This window comes from Phocoena sinus, chromosome 18 (genome assembly GCF_008692025.1).
Source record: "Phocoena sinus isolate mPhoSin1 chromosome 18, mPhoSin1.pri, whole genome shotgun sequence".
Lineage (NCBI taxonomy): Eukaryota > Metazoa > Chordata > Mammalia > Artiodactyla > Phocoenidae > Phocoena > Phocoena sinus.
In genome coordinates, this window is record NC_045780.1 from 68243602 (window position 1) to 68260803 (window position 17202).

Below are 17202 nucleotides of genomic sequence, written 5' to 3' on the forward strand. Positions count from 1 at the left end.
GATTATTTTTTGGCAGCATATAATAAAAAGCAAGGACAAAACACTGTGGAAAAAAAAAATTCTTTCTTTTCAAAAGGACAGATGGGAAATGAGATGAGGGACTTCCAGCCCCTTTGTAAGTAGCGGGGCCTGGTTTCCTTTTCAGGTCAGTGGTTTGTAGATCATTATCAGTCTCATGTAAGCAGAAGAGGAAAAGAAACAGAAGAAAAATAAAAATCAGGATGTTATTTAAAGGGAAATGGATTGACCACATTTTTCGATACAATGCTGAGAACACTCTAGGATTCTCCTGTATCTAAACTTTTCCAAAAGTGAAAATTTCTAGAGTTGCCAATTATTAATAATTTTCCCATCTTTTAAATTCTCTTGCTAAAGAGATTTGACATTGATGATACACCATGAAATGTCAACAGGAAGAACACCTGAGAGACACTCCTTGCCCTGACTTCTCATACAACTTCCAGGAAGACAACAATTTCACGTCTGTACAGCACAGAAAACCCGTAACATCCTGCTCTTTTTCTTCATTGTGGTATAATGTCCATAACATAAAATGTACATGTCAACCATTGTTAAGAGTACAATTCAGTAGCGTTAAGAATATCCTCCTTACTGTACAGCTGTCACCACCATCCATGCATAGAACTCTTTTCATCTTGCAAAACTGAAATCTGTAGCCATTAAATAATTAACTCTCTATCCCCCCATCTCCATCTCCTGGCAACCAGCATTCCACTTTCTGTCTGGATAAATTTGACTATTCTAGGTATCTCATGCAAGTGGGATACAATATTTGTCCTTTTTTGACTCATTTCAATTAGCATAATGTCCTTTTTTGACTCATTTCAATTAGCGTAATGTCCTCCAAGTTCATCCATGTACAATATTTGCCCTTTTTTGACTCATTTCAATTAGCGTAATGTCCTCCAAGTTCATCCATGTACAATATTTGCCCTTTTTTGACTCATTTCAATTAGCGTAATGTCCTCCAAGTTCATCCATGTACAATATTTGTCCTTTTTTGACTCATTTCAATTAGCATAATGTCCTCCAAGTTCATCCATGTTGCAGCATGTATCAGCCTTTTTTAAGGCTGAATAATATTCCAGTGTGCATATACACAATTTGTTTATCCATTTGCCCATTGATGGACACTTGAGTTTTTTCTTCCTTTGGGCTATTGTGAATAATCCCATTAGGAACATGGATGTACAAGTATCTCTTTGAGTCTCTGCTTTCAATTCTTTTGGGTATATCCCCAGAAGTGGAATATGACTTTCTCTCTTTATTTCTTTCATACAAACTCTATGCCTTGTTAGTTTATATCAGACACCAAAGTCTAATGTTTGTAAAATATAAATGGTATCCATAAATTGCCTCCCAACATCCTTTTTTACTGTTTACTACCTTTTCCATATTCTATCACTTTATAAAATTGCACAAACATTAGTAAGCTGTGTAACAAGCCAGGATACAAGGAGCTCAAAAGCCAGCTACAGATTCAGTGGATTGATGCCAGCAGTTAAGAATGTCACCACCAACAGTATCATCCAGTAAAAGGCTTCCTTCCACCTGAAGGAGGAGAACCTTGATTGGAAATCAACGGCCAGACTCACATGGAATTCTGTGTCTCTGACAGGAAAGGGAGGAGCCCTGGGCATTATTTACAGTTATGTTTAGAGCTGTCATTTCTTAAGCAATAAGTCAACTTATCTTTCTTTTTTCTTTTTGTTGGCCTCACCACACAGCATGTGGGATCTCAGTTCCCCAACCAGGGATCGAACCCATGCCCCCTGCATTGGAAGTGCAGAGTCTTAACCACTGGACCACCAGGGAAGTCCCTCAACTTACCTTTCTTGATCTAAAACATTTTAATCTTAAAGGTTATCATCTCTGTCTAATTGCCTGTTAAAGTTTACCTATTATTTACCCACGGAAAAGTAAGTTCTCAGAGTTTTGCCAAGTAAACTTGAAGAGGCCACAAAACTTTAAGAACAATAAAGGTCCATTAGTCACCAGAAAGTGTGCTTCTTTTATGACTCTGTTTCATTTCCATTTTATTTTTTTACTTTTATTTTTTTGCGGTACGCGGGCCTCTCACTGTTGTGGCCTCTCCCGCTGCGGAGCACAGGCTCCGGACGCGCAGGCTCAGCGGCCATGGCTCACGGGCCCAGCCGCTCCGCGGCATGTGGGATCTTCCCGGACTGGGGCACGAACCTGTGTCCCCTGCATCGGCAGGCGGACTCTCAACCACTGCGCCATCAGGGAAGCCCCCATTTTATTTTTATTTCAAAAGTTACCTAATTTTCCACCAAACCAAATCATTGGCGCAGCAAAAAGTTTTACAATTCTAGTCACTGGCATTTCCACATGTGCTCACTGGTATTCATAGTCACTTCATGAATCAAAGAAAACTAATTAATGTTCATAATAACTTTACAGATTTTATATGAAGCCTGAAGCACCCAAGCCTGGCATCCAGTGTACAGTGGTCATGTGGATGTGGAGGTGGATGGGTGGGGAGGGAGGTGACAGAGGCACCAGCACAGCCCCGTCCTCAGGGCCACAGCACGGGTGGGGACACTTGAACACAAAAAGCGTGAGAAGCCATTACTGAAAAGCTCTAGACAACGCACTTAGGTATTTATATAACAATGGAGACAGTATTAGAGGAACTAAGAGAATGGGGAAAAAATTACTGTGGATTTGAACAACTTCAGAAGACAGGATTTGAAGTGGCCTCAAAGGGTGAGAAGGTTCTAGAAGGATGGGAAAGAAGAGATGATATTGCCAGGAAGGAGAACCATAAAGCCAGGGCAGAGACAGAACAGAACGACCCCAAAGCGCCAGGGTCTGATTCTGAAAAAAAAAAGCAAGCGTAGTCTATATGAGCCACGGTATTTCTACCCCAATCTTCGCAGATAAAACTTCACTCCATAAATATTCTGACAGCTGAGAACTGTCCTTTTGCCTTTTTAAAATTCACATTGACTCTGTCTCTCGGGTTTTTTTGTTTTAAACACTCTTCTCCCACCTTAGACAAGTACACCCAACGACAAACCTTATCTCCATAAGGCTCATTTTCAGAGAACTCAGACGTTCTTAGGGGCTGACCAATACCAACACAGGTCTACTTGTGACCTGCACAAATGTATCATCACTATGCACACCTATAGTTTAGTAAATTGTCATTTTGAATATAGTTGACAGGACTTCACACCAAATTCTATTCTCCTAACAGGTAACTAATATTGTTTAACTAGTAAGTATAGGATTGCAAATCAACCCCACTATGCATTTTGCTCACTATCTGACCCATTTCCTAACCAACTTGCTACCATTTTTCCATACGAAGTAAAATACTTTCCCCTGATCTAATCTGTTCCCTCTGCCTCTAATAATACAATAATAATTCTGATCCCATTCTGCCTAAACATGCAGGGACAGACAGAAGGAATCTGTGACATCACTAAGACATTTGGCTCATTCCACTAACTAGACAGTTATTAAAATCATCAAGACAATTTAGCAAGAAAGCATATAACCTTACTGGATTAGAATACAGGAGTCTCCTAGAAAAAACAAACTATCCAAACTTCACTGTGCCCCATCACAGTTACTGTGATGGGGATGAAAGCTGAAATTCAAGCTCCTTAATCTTTGAAAAAACTTCCCCCAAGCAGAACTTAACACTGTTCATTCAATCTTGGCCGGCAGAATGTCAGTGAGTTCTCTGCCGTTCCTAGAATATTTGTGTCTGGTATCCCCAGAGAAGTTGTTATAGGCAAAAGGGACAAAGGAGTTTTTCTCAAAGTTTCAATCATCTGTTTCTACAAATGCTTAAACATCCAGATTCCTTGTCTGTGAGATAAAAGATGAAATTAAATTAAGTGTATATAATTTATGTGGTTTGTTTGCTTCTTAAGCAGTTTTATCTCAGGTTTGCAAATACAATTTTGCATTCCAGGCTGCAAAACTCCAAATAACTTTGTTACTCTAACTGATACCAAGAAGAATACATACTTCACGCTCAGAGAAACTTGAGGTTCAACCTTTAGCTTCCTCAGAGCACACTACAGGAAAAATACGTCAACATAGAGTATAATTTGTAATCATCTGATTTAACTTCTCATGCTAACAAATGATGCTAACAAAAGGCATCATTCTGAGGTTTCCATTTATTCATCCCTTAGCTAGGTAATCTACTCTTGTAATGAAGTTTTCAAGGCATCATATTTGGGGGCGTGATCTGAAACCATTTATGAGCAGAACGTACTTTGGCAGCAGCATCCCACTAATAGTCAATTTCATTTCCGTGGCATTCCTTATTTTTCAGGAAAGAACTAAAGAATAATCATTTTACCCACAGTTAGAAAAAGTGAACATTTGTGAAAATTCTCACCTTTGTTGTAAACTGGAAGCTTTTAAATTTGGTGGGAAAAAAAAAACTTCAAGGAATATAATTTAACAATTGTTATTAACATGGAAATTTCTAAAGACAATTCGGTACATAGAGAACTGTATATATAACAGGTTATGTTCTGGGGAGTGGGATTAAAAAGAAGGTGGTAGGGGAGGCTTTTAATGTCAAACGTTTCAATAGTGCCTGTTTGTTTGTTACACGTATGTACTAGTTTTTAAAATTAAACAACAAAGAATCAAGGAAGCTTTTAAAAAAAATAATAAGGCAGTTTAATTCACAAAAGACAGGTCTTGGATGGTAACAGCCTCAGGTAGAGAAGAAGGAAGTGCCAAGATTAAGTCCCAGGAGATCAAGGGCAATAACTGGAATCTCCAGTAGACAAAGATGACTCCAGGTTGCCAGGCATCTAACGGTACTGGGGTTCTATCACTCCTCAGTGGCTCAAAGCTCTTGTGGGTCACTCAGCCACAGGCCACAGTCTGAAAGGCTTCAAGCAACAATCTAGAGCAGCTCACAACAGAAGCTGTGCTGAGTCCCCTGCTGGCAGCTACTGAGCTCCCAGAAACAGCAACTGTCACTGCATCAGTGAGGTAAATGTTAGGACATTCCTCGATGTCAGAACCCCCAAACTCTTCTCTATGAGCCCACACACAGTTCAGGGCCTCTCTCAAGGCAGTCTCCCAAAGTGACATTCTAAAAGGATGCATGGCAAAATCCTCCACTGCTTCCGAGCAAATCCCATCCTTAAGACTCTAAGGCACTTGGCAAAACCCCTAAACACCTCTTCAAACAAATTTTCTAAGACATAGGAGACACTTGTGTCTATAGAATTAGCCCAGAGTATAGCACTTCTATTCAAGATAAAAGATACACACTTGAAAAAATATTTGTGTCATATACGTATGCGTTTATGCATATGTGTATGCATGTATTTGCATATATGCACATACATACATATGTAACATATATGCAGATATGCATGTGTACACACATATATACACATATATATGCAAAAATAATTCCATACGGCTCTATTTACACACACTTAGAAGTTACCTACCTGAAAGTCATCATAAGGGAAGAGCAGCATCTCCCTTAAACAGTCGTTCAGGATCTGTGTCTTTTTCTGGACGATGACATTTTCATAGTCGAGTGGCTCAATCAGCTTTGGTTTGGCCTAGAAGGTGAAAAGATAAGCAATTGGAACACTCTTATAAAAGTAACTTCTTAAGACTAAAGAACTTCATACATCCTACTCTACATGTTTTTGTACTTTCCAACTTTTCTACAATGAGAGTGTATCAGTTTTGCTATCAGGAAGAATCTGAAACAAGAGAAACAAGTTGTCTTCAAAGGAAAGAAAACACTTCATGGTCCTCATGCTTGTTTGGTTATTTAAACACAAAGGAGGCTATGGAGTCTGGTGGAACTTCCAGTCACGTCTTGGGTCACCCCTGGCTAGGTCGGTCCCCTTCTAAGCCTTAAGCTTTGCCAGAACTGCCCTGCGTGGAGGTCCAGCCATGGTCTGGCAATGAAGGCCACCAGCTCCAGCCGTGACCATCTCTTCTTGGCCCTAGGCTTAAAGCAATCCCCAGAGCTATTTTATATAAAACTCTATGGAACTCATCTCTGAGTCTCAAAATATCCCTGTCTAACCTGAACTATCTATACACTTATATATACAACACCTAAACATAGAGAAATGTGAGCTGGACCAAAATCGGGCAAGCAAGGGAAAAAAGTACTTAAACCAGGGCTTGTGGGTGACCCCCAGGGGGTAGGGATGATCATCCCTGGAATGCACTAATCCAAAGAAAGAGGCAACGAGCAACTGGGAAAGAAAAGAGAGAATATGCCTTTTCTAGCTATTTCCAAACTTATTCTCAGTAAAAATCTCAGCTAGTTTTAGTCATTGCCACAGTGTTCAGTGATCACTTCCCACATGCAAGGCACTAACTGGGCTAAGTCAAGGATAAAGATATATATTCAACTAACTATAGCACAGTATGCCAAGTGCTTAAAAAGGCACACGTGCGCGTGTGCACACACACACACACACACACTTATCAGAAGTAAATTCATTATATCAATAAATTCATTACTGCAAGATTATTTTTGAAACTATTAATAAAAAACATCTGATAACGCAATTTCAACAAATGCTCTATATAAAATGACAATTCATATACAGATAATAAATATATTAAAGACATCGGGTATGTGCCATCTAAATTAGGAATTGTAACTGAGACTTCTTTGTGTTCCCAAATCTGTCTCTTTTCCTTCCAAATAGAACTGGACTACATTTCCCAGCCTCCCCATGGTTAGTGTGGTCATGTGACTGTCTTCTGGCCAACAGCTTGTCAGTGGAAGGGATGTGGTCGCTGCCAAGCCTGGCTCATAAAAGCCTCTGCTATAGACTGAATACTTGTGCCCTGAAAACTCATATGTTGAAACCCAATCCTGAAAAATAATGGATTAGGAAATGAGGCTTTGGGGAGGTGATCAGGTAATGAGGGTGAAACCCTCATGAATGGGATTAGTGTCCTTATAAGAGAGACCTCCAAGAGCTCTCTCGTCCCTTCCACCATGCAAGCGCACAGCAAGAAGACAGCATCCATGAACAAGGAAGTGGACCCTCACCAAACACTGCATCTGCCAGTGCCTTGATCTTAGACTTTTCAGTCTCCAGAACTATGAGAAATAAATATCTGTTGTTTAAGCCCCACTCTATTGATATTACAGCTGCCCAAGCTAGCTGAGATGGCCTCTCTCCCCTGTCCTCTCCCTATTCCCCTCTGCCAGCAGCATGCACAGGATCCAGCAGTGGACTCAGGAGGCCTGAGGAAAGGGTGAAGCCCCAAGATGAAAGGAGTTTGGATCCTGAATCACCTTGCTGAAGGCCGTCTGCTTGAAACAGGCACTGAGATAGCCTGAGAACAAGAACTAAAGCATCTACTGTGTTATGCCAATGAGGTTCTCAAGTTTCTTAATGAAGCAGTCAGCTTGCTCTGCCTAATATAAGAATAAAATGTTCATATTTAACTTCAATTACTTGATTTAAGTAGACTCTACATGACGTCATGATATGCTGAGGAAAAAACACAGTGCTCAAACAAGTGCACAATTATTATAATTGGGTAATAGTACGTGTTTATGGACGGAGATTGAAAATATATATACACAATCAAAGAAATTAAAGCTATCTTGTGAAAGTGTAATTTCTTCCTCTAAAATATTGGTAATGTTAAAATGTTTTTATATTCAAAAGAGGCCAAATAAAAGATTTACACAAGTAATTATTTTTAAGTAAGAACTGACACAGAAAATAAAAGTATTCTCCAAAATATTTTAATTCAACTTAAATCATTTCTTCCTTTATTTTAGTTTGTTATGTTGTATATAGTAATCAATCTACAGGTGCTTGTTGGCAAAATGGATCAATGTCACAATCAGTAACATTTTCTTTAAGAACCATGACTATATTCCTAATAAAATCCAAAGAGGCACAGAGCTTTCTACAGTGACAGAGCTCAGGATTCTGACAGCTAAACGTCCATTACAAGGAGGTCAGAAGGATTAGACTGCAGGATGGAACAGACACTGTGCTCCCCCCGGCCCTGTATCGTGTCCAGCACATGACTGCAGCCAGCGAAGCCCAGAACGGGTGACCTGGTTTTGCAGCCCTGGGCACCTCCACAGGCACTAGCTGGCCCAGGGGAATCCTCAGCTGGGTACCTCCCCTTCCAGCCCCTCAGCACAGATCATCAGCTCCACTCCCTCCAGACTACAGGGTAAGGTCAGACTGCTTTCTCAGAAAACTGCCGCAGTGTTAGCCCTGGTTAGCAGAGGGTGCTGCGGGGACACTGCTTAGAAAGGGGCTTTTCTCAGGCTCCAGTGTTCTGGAATTGTTCCTTGGTTTTGGGGTTTTCTGCTTTGTTCCTATAGCCCAGCAGCCACTGGGGGCTTTCTGGGAGAGACCCAGGGGCGCACACCCTGCAGAAGTTGCACAGGCACCCCAGCAGGTGGTTCCCAGCCTCTAGCCCACAGATCCTCAGCAGACTGACTTCTCCACTGTCCAGAGACCAGGGCCACACTCCCTCCACCTAGGCCTGAATCTTAGCCTTGGGTGCAGGTTTGGGGGGTGGGGTGGGGCAGGCGGGGGGTGGGGGGCTCTTCCCAGTTTGTGCTTTCCTTGGGTCTCTGCTCCCTGGATAGACTAGGCTTGTATTCTTAGAGCAGGAGTTGGCAAATGTTTTCTGTGACGAGCCGGAGAGCAAATATTTTGGCTGACTTACAGTTTCTGTCATAACTAGTAAACTCTGCTGTTGCAGAGCAAAAGGAGCCACAGTCAACAAAGGGGCACAGCAGTGTTACAATCAAACTCTATTTACAAAAACAGGCAACCCAGTGGTATACGTCAACATCTCAATAAAACTGGCATGGCAGGGGGAGGGGCAGTACAACAGCCAGATTTGGCCCACGGGCCACAGTTTGCTGATCCATGCTTTAGAGTTACCCTTACTCCCTAGTAGTTGATCCCCTTTTACCAATTTAATAATTCTCTATATTAATTTTCCATGTTCAATCAACTGATGTGTTTTCTGCGTCTGGACTGATACAGACAATGTTTACAGCTTCTTAAGTGCATTTAATGACACTTCTCACCATTTGATTGAACTTGGATTTCTTAAATGTTCAGTAAATGAAAACAACTAACATATTCATAAATCAGTTTTGCTATTTAGCATACCAAATAACGCTTTTGTTAATTAGATGAATTACTGTTTTCCCCTGAAGGTATCTTGGCAGTATTTTATGTAACACTGTAGGTATTAGGATTACCTTGCTTTTGTGGGCCACTGTTAATTTTTGAGGTGTTTTCACACAGATGATCACACTTAGTCCACTGTTAAATTAACTAGACAAGGAGGCCATCAGTCTGAGGTGGCAGTCTATGTAAGCAAACTGAAATGTAAGCCTGTAAATGCCTCAAGGTTAATGAAATCAAAACACTAAGGACAACCCAGCACAGCCAACTAGGCTTCATGCTAGTGCCAATCAATTATTCCTTTCTTTGCTTCTGCACTTTTCTTTATGTAAATCTCTCGCCAGCTCCTATCATCAGAGTGTTCCCAACCACTGGGAATTGGCTGTTGCCCAATTTGCATCAATTTTTGCTCAAATAAACTCTTGAAATGTTTAATATGCCTCAGTTTATCTTTTAACGCCACTAAAAGGTAGGCATGGAAACATCACTCCATTTGACTGAGGCTGGAAACTGAGGATCACAAATTGAGCTGCTTGCCTGAGCGTCCCAAGTAGCCGGCAGACGGGACTAGAACCCAGTCTTCTATATCAGTCAGAACCCTTCCTTCTCCAGGCTTCCTTGTTAAGGGTCTGTGCTCACCAATGCTCAACTATGGCACGTCTGTGGAGAGTTTATAAGCCAGCGTTTCTGTTAAAGACTGATGACGCATGTTAACAGGAAAGCCCACAGAAGAATGGCATAAGGGAAATCTCAGGGAAGAATGAGAAATACAGGAAATCTCAGAGAAGAATAACACGTCTTCTCTGGTCTTCGGGACTCCAGGACTGGGAAGATTTGAAACTTGTGCAAATCCTTAAGTTGCTCAACGAAGTGACTCCTGGAGACCTGACTGGGCAGAGGTCTTCGGCAGCTGCAGGGCGCATGGTCCCCGACAGGACCACTGACTCCAAGGAAAAGGGGCCAACGGAGAGCAACTCACCTGCTACCTAAGTTAAGAACAAGGCAAAAAGCTCTTGCTTCAAACACGAATAACGCACAATGTGGATTCTACATGTGGATTTTAAGAGGAAGAAAGAAAGAAACTCTCCGAGGAGAAAGGCTGAGAAGGGAGACTGGTGAAGAAAGAAAAGAAAAGAGACAAGAAGGAGATGGGGGAGAGAAAGAGACAAAAGTGACTGACACCTAGGCGTGGCGGAGGTAGAAGATGCAGGGATGGAGAAAACATAAGGGCAAGATAAAGAAGACAGAAAGAAATGACAGAAGAGAGGGGCTTGGGAGGCTTGAGGCGGACCTATCTACCAAACTGTGGGTCAAGAGCACAATCGCCTATTTTCCACTCTTTCTTTAAACTGATGATTCACTGGTTACAGCTGTTCAGTGTTCTTCAGCTCCACTAAGCTCTTCCAGCTGGTCACAAGTGTGGGGGACAGCCCACTAGTGTAGGAAACTGGCCTGCAGCATCACTGCTAACAGGAATGTCCACTAACAGCAAAGTGAAATTAGGTTAATTATCAGACTGCCAGTCCCCTAGTCCTGGTTCAGAAGAGGCTTTATTAGCACAGAGCTGGCACATGGCCTTGGCTTTAAAGCCATCTCAACACACCTAAGTTCAATGCTTCTCCTGGTGACATAACTCCAAGAGTGTTGGGCTGCACCCCAGAGTCCTGCAATCCTTGCAACTGCCCGTCCATGAGGCCAAAGGAAGAACCTGGAGTCGGTGACATAGACATCAACGATTTACTGAACAGGGAATCCTACAAGCCAGAGGCCGAAGTCCCAGAGCAACAGCTGACCATGTACAGCTCACGGCAGGTAGGACACGACAGCAAACTTCGCTACACAGAGGAGGAGGATGCTATCAGCTATGGGGACATGACATCAGAAGGCTCCTCGGTTGCCAGGGGGACTGCTGGAACACATCCCCCTGCAGCTCTTTGGGCTAGCAACCGTAGTGAGCGCCGCGGTTTCCTGTTGATGACCAAACATACTGGAGCTGGTCTAGTCCCAGGGCTAGAACAGTCACTCTCGGACCAATCACATAGGTAGTTACTGACTAAACCATCAGCTTAGGAGAGGGAGGCAATCATGTGCATAAAGTAAGGGTGACGCAGGGCAGGGTCAGGCAGGGGATGTACAAGACAGCAAGAGAGCAGCCATCTTATGAGTCCTGATTATACAAAGAGCTACATACAAGTTCTTGATTTTTTATCTTCAAACGAAAAAAAATCTGAGTCCAGAATTACCCAAATTGATGAATGGTCAATACTCCTAGAACTGCTCCTAGGCCATCAGATCTACCAGATTTCGGAACCCTGCACATTTACCAGTTTGAATTTTCAATATTCGAGGACACTGGGTCTCCCTAGGCATGATGGGGCTCGGCCAGCTCCCGAGTCTAGGACATTGAGAACAGGTACAGTGCATGTACTGTGCATTTATAGTGTGTAAAAAATGTAACTCAATCTATACACGAGTCCTTCAGCTTTCTCCCCTGTTTGGAGGTTAAAAGTCCTTATCTATGAACATTCAGTTCTTGGTTACTGTGAAGTCAGACAGGGCGAGGACTGTGGTACTTTCAGTCCACAACAGTCTACAACAGCGGTTCTCAAAGTGGGGGCCCGGGAACAGCACCTCCAGCATCACTTGGGAAGCTCACAAAGATGTACATTCTGAGGCCCCATCCCAAGCCTGTATCAGAAACTCCAGGAATGGGGACCATGCTTGAACAAGCTCTCCAAGGGATTCTGAAGAACCCCTGGTCTATCATGATGACCCAGGAACTGTGCTGGAATTTGTAAATTTAGGGATGAACAAGGAACAAGCCCAGTGTTGAGCTCCCTAACCTCCTTGGGTTACAGACCCCTTTGAGACCATGGGCCCCCTCCCCCCAGAAATGTATATACACATTACTTTCTACATTTTATACCCAGTTTTGGGGGGAGGGTTGTCCCTCCCTGGAGAATAGCCATGGAACCGAGTCACAGAAACCCTGGACTAGTGGGACAAGCAGGCTCGTAAACACCTAATTCAGTATAGTGAGAGGTGCGGGCAGACGTTAATGCAGAGCTAGGGCGAGAGGTGGTGTCAATTACTGTCCACGGGCTGCAAAGTTTCCTCACTTCACCAAGGAAGTGCTGCTTCACGAGCGCTGAGGGAAGAATGAGAATTCTTCAGGTGGGCAAGGTTTTGAACTCCTTAACGTGATGGCGCAGCCCTCCTCGGACAAGCAGGTGCACAGGTTCCAGTCACATCTCCAGCTCCGCGCGCCCATGACACAAGCAATGTGGTTCACTGTCTCTGACAAGCCTGCTCCTGTGATTCCCCATGCCTATATACCTGTCAGAGTCCTACAGCCCTTCAGGCAGAGGTCCAAAGATGTTTTATTTTAGCAGCAGAATCCTTCCTCTAAAAAAACAAATCTGACAGAGGCAGAGATGCCGAAAAAGTTAAAGCGTAGTTGCTCTAGCCCCAGGGCATGCAGTGCATGGCCATATAACTGGGGCACCACCTCAACCCATTAAAAGGCAGCCTGTCCCGTCTCTGACCACTGCATCTGGGTTAGTAGCAGTGCTAGGGTGCAGTTCCTTCTGCCCTGCATTGAAATGACCCATGGACAGCTCATCTCCTCCACTATTAGTGCCTTGGGACAGGGCCGGGCCTCCTTATCTCTGTGCTCCCGCAGCATCTAGCCCAGGATCCAGAGACACATTGACTGTCATTAAGACAGCTGAATGCCCCTCACTTGCACAGACCCCTCTCCAGGACCCATACACGTACGTCCCTGTTGAGTTCAACTGCTGCTTGGCATCCTGGTATAGGAAGATTTACAGGAACATGGCCCACTATGTCGGTCCACCCAGTGTCATACAGGCAAATCGATATGAGGTGCAACACAGGGGCCATACTGCAATATAGGCACATCCCAAGGTGCTTGGGCCAGAAATGCTAGGAGGTGCTTGAGATTAGTCATTGTGCAAACTGAGAATGCCCCCAAATCACACAGCTCCTGTATAGAAGAAACCTAACAGGTTTATCCAATCCTAAAAGCTTATGTGATGTTACCAAATGTTGCAGAGCTAGAAGAAACTTTTCTAAGCTATGATTAATAAAATACAAAGTTCTACTAACCTTGCTACAGCAAAGACTGAACGACCTATTCTTGCCACACAGAATGATGATACAAAATCGTGATCATATGAGAGGTAACAGGAGTATGAAGCCAAAAAATGCCGCGAAGAAAGTTATTACTGAGGTGTGCCAAGAGACTCATTGATAAAAATGTGTTCTCCTGTATTTCTGATGTTGATAATTTGGCTTTTTAAATTTTGTAATTTGTTGTGACTTCTTTTCAAATTCTAAATTATTCTAAACTCAAATTCTAAAACATTCACTTCCAGGCCAAATTTTGTATTTATAAATTTTATATTTAAAACTTTTAATTATTTTTCTTAAAAGACCCCAAAATTCTAAGCTTCATTGCTCAGAAAACCTGGATCTGCCCTGATAGGGCCATATATGCCACACAGATATTGATCGAGTTGAAGGCAGTCTACAGTACAGTGGTTAAGAAAGCTGAGCTGTGCAGTTACGTGAGGTTGTCATTGGGCCTCACTGAATTAATGTTCGACACAGCCTGGCAAACAGTAGGCACACAATAAATGTAACCATTATTATTATTATTAAATATGTTGCTTGCATGACAGTAATCTTAGTTTTTTGTTTGTTTTTGAGTGCGTGCTACACATACATTCAATTTCACCAATCTGTTTACAAAAACTTTCCTCTATCCTCCAAGGAACATATTAAACAGACAACAGTGGCAGGGACTCTCACAAAAAAAGGAAAAACAGAAGGCCGAATGCAGAGGAAACTATTAATATATAATAATAAATAGAGGTGACAGTGGAATTCAGGGACTGAGCCCAAAGAAAACCCGAATAGACGCTTACGTTGTAAACTGAACTGAGTATTGATGAGGTTCGTGTCAGGAAGGGCTGAGAACAGTTGGGGGTCGGGGTGTACACAGAAGCACTTTAGACCTACCCGCCACGAGGGCAGCTCCATGAGATCAGCAGGATCTACACTGAGGAGGAGAGAAGGGGGGAGTGGTAAATCCCAAGGGACGCTGCTCATCGAGGGTTGTGTGGCGCTTCCGCAGGGCAGAAGATGGAGCAGAGTCACTGGGGCCCACACACGGTTTTCTATCAAAGAATCAAAGCCTTGGCTTCCTTGGAAGAGACTCACAGGAACAGCCTGAGGCCAGGGCCATGTGACCAGACGGTGGGGAGAAGCACCTCCACCTCAAGGGACATCATGGGCACAGGTGAGCCACTGACACCAAGGCCACCAGTCCCCATCTGCTGGTCAAAGCAGCGGGCAGCAGGCGAGCCTCCAGTGATCACGTGGCTCTCACGGGCGCCAAAGGGCGTGATCCACGTGCCCTCCCGTCCATCTCCCTCTGAGCCTCTCTGAACTCAGCCCTTCCTACAGCATTTGCTGCTCTGCGTCTGGCTGCTCAACAACCACGCAGATTGAAATTCCAGATCCACAGGCCATCAGAAGCCAGGGGATCTTCTGAGCGCCAAGAAAATGAGATTCCCCTGGAATCCAGCAGAACCGGAGAGCATCAACCCACAAATGAGTTCAGTGTTGGCCAAACATGTATGAAGCCTCAAAAACCATGGGAAGAGCTACACAAAAAGGCTTTCTGATTCTACCGCTCTTCCCTCTGACACGATAGCTTCCTGTGAACTTTCTAGTCATTTCTTGCCTTTGTGCGCCTGGTAATTAAATGTTAACACGAGCTGAAACCCTGAATGCCACTTCTTGAAATAGCAAACTAAGGAAATGGCAGCTCCTGGAGCACCCTATTTTAAGAAATGAGAAATGCATCGCTTCTGCTTATAAAGAATTTAGGACTTCCTTGATTTATCTGCAGAGCTATAAAAGCTACTCGACCAGCTGAGATAAAAATCCCTCATGGAACTGAGTCCATTTTCAAAATGGTGCACTTCTCAACATTGCCAACAGGACCCCAGCACTGTCGCCGGGGAGAGGGGGACGACACGGCCTGCAGTAAGGAGGAGAGGGCTTCTGCAACCAGATGTTTATCAGCCTGGCCCCCGAGCCTTTCTGCACTACCGTCTTGCACACAACTCTCACTCACTCTATACTCGCACCGGGAACTTCTTGAAGTTGTCAGCTTTGAAGGAAAAGTCCTCAGCTTCCTATAATTAGGGTGGGTGCAGGAAATTAGCAGCTGCCCCCCTTCCTCACGTGCAAATGCTATCAGCAGTTACATGTTCCTTCTCTCCACAGATTTTCACTGAGCCTATCCATGCGCCTTGTGCCAGGTCTTTGGGACACTGAGATAAAAAGGACACAGGCCCCACCCGAGAAAGCTCACAATTCCAGAGGGAAGGCGGATGTGTGAACAGTCCCAAGAAGAATGACAGCAGTGGGAACCCAGGAGTGGCACCTGACCCACTAGAATGAACCTGACTCCCCTCCCCCTCCCACTCCAGTTAGATTACAAGCTCCATGAGGGCAAAGAGTTCTATTTTATTTACTGTGTCTATATTATTTCTGCTTTGTCCAGTCCCTGAACAGCACCTGGCATAGCACAGGCACTCAGTGTGCAAAGGGGCCCAACAACGCGGGTGCTTCCTAAAGGAGGCGGTTAGAGCTGAGTGTAAGAGCTGAACGAGTCAGCCAGGATTCAGGGTGGACTGGGGACTCCTGGCAGAGAAAATGGAGAAGCCAGGGAGTGCACTCACGGATGGAACCAGATTTTGTGGGGCCTGAAATCTGTACAATCGAAGAGGGAAGGGGGTAAAGAAAACACAAAGTCATGAATAGGAAGTTGCTGGAGTCTCTTCCAGGGCCTGGTCGATCCCCTCTGAGCAGGGTGAGTTCAGGAAGCAGCGGGCAGTTCAGAATAGCTGGGCAGAGCTGCATGAAGGGAGCAGATGGCAGCTGGCCAAGGGCTTGGGGCACCAGTGTCTGCATCACTGGAAATCCAATGTGACGCAGAAAACTACGTTTACGAGAACTCCTTTCTGAAAGGGTACTCGATGCGGCTGCAAAGAATACATGGACAAGCCGCCTGAGGTCAGCAGCGGAACTCCTGGAATGGATATGCTTAAGAAACGATGGATAGTTACCTGCCGGGCCTTGGTTTCTCTGAATAGGTGGGAACACTGGAGTCAGAGACGAACAGCTCTGCACAAGGGGTCCCGTTTCACGTCTGCCCCAGGCAGCCCTCAGTTCCCCCTCTAAAATAAACATCTAAATAGCATGTCGTTTGGGGTTTTTTTTAAGATTATTTGTTTATTTTTGGCTGCGTTGGGTCTTCACTGCTGAGCGCAGGCTTTCTCTAGTTGCAGCGTGCTGGCTTCTCATTGTGGTGGCTTCTCTTGTTGTGGAGCACGGGCTCTACGTGCGCAGGCTTCAGTAGTTGCGGCACGCAGGCTCAGCAATTGTGGCACGCGGGCTCAGTAATTGTGGCTCGTGGGCTCCAGAGCACAGGCTCAGTAGTTGTGGTGCACGGACTTGGTTGCTCCGCGGCACGTGGGATCTTCCCGGACCGGGGCTCGAACCCATGTCCCCAGCATTGGCAGGCGGATTCTCAACCACTGCACCACCAGGGAAGTCCCATGAATAGCCTGTGTTTGAGGTCGTCCCAATGATTAGCTCACCTGGGGTACCCACATGTCTCAAAGCCACCCCTAGACTACAGCCTGTGGTGAAAGATGAGGCCACAGTGGCAGGTGGGCCATGTCGAGAAGGTCCCTAAGGAAGCCAGCAAACCGGTGAAGACTGAGAGACATAAAACTACGTCCATACATCTTCCAGCCGTGGAAAATGCCTCCCATCTCCTTGTAATACACATGGTCTTCTTCCCTTAACCCAGGACATTAGAGCTTAGGATACCATGGTAACCAACATATGATCACAGTCTCCTTCAGCAGTACATGCTCTTCTCCAGACTGTGGAGAAGTGTGTGTAG

At 44.3% G+C, this 17202-nt stretch overlaps 1 protein-coding gene across 18 annotated transcripts in view; it reads right to left on the reverse strand.

The window, feature by feature from the left end:
• DOCK9 (dedicator of cytokinesis 9) overlaps positions 1-17202 on the reverse strand; it is a 382898-nt gene that overhangs the window by 150529 nt on the left and 215167 nt on the right. For all 18 annotated transcript variants that reach the window (XR_004346614.1, XM_032610708.1, XM_032610703.1 and 15 more), the window contains one exon: positions 5484-5600. Coding sequence is in view for 17 of the 18 variants with exons in the window: in XM_032610708.1 (XP_032466599.1) it covers positions 5484-5600 (117 nt within the window). In the remaining variant the exon portion in view is untranslated. The remainder of the gene's footprint in view (positions 1-5483; positions 5601-17202) is intronic.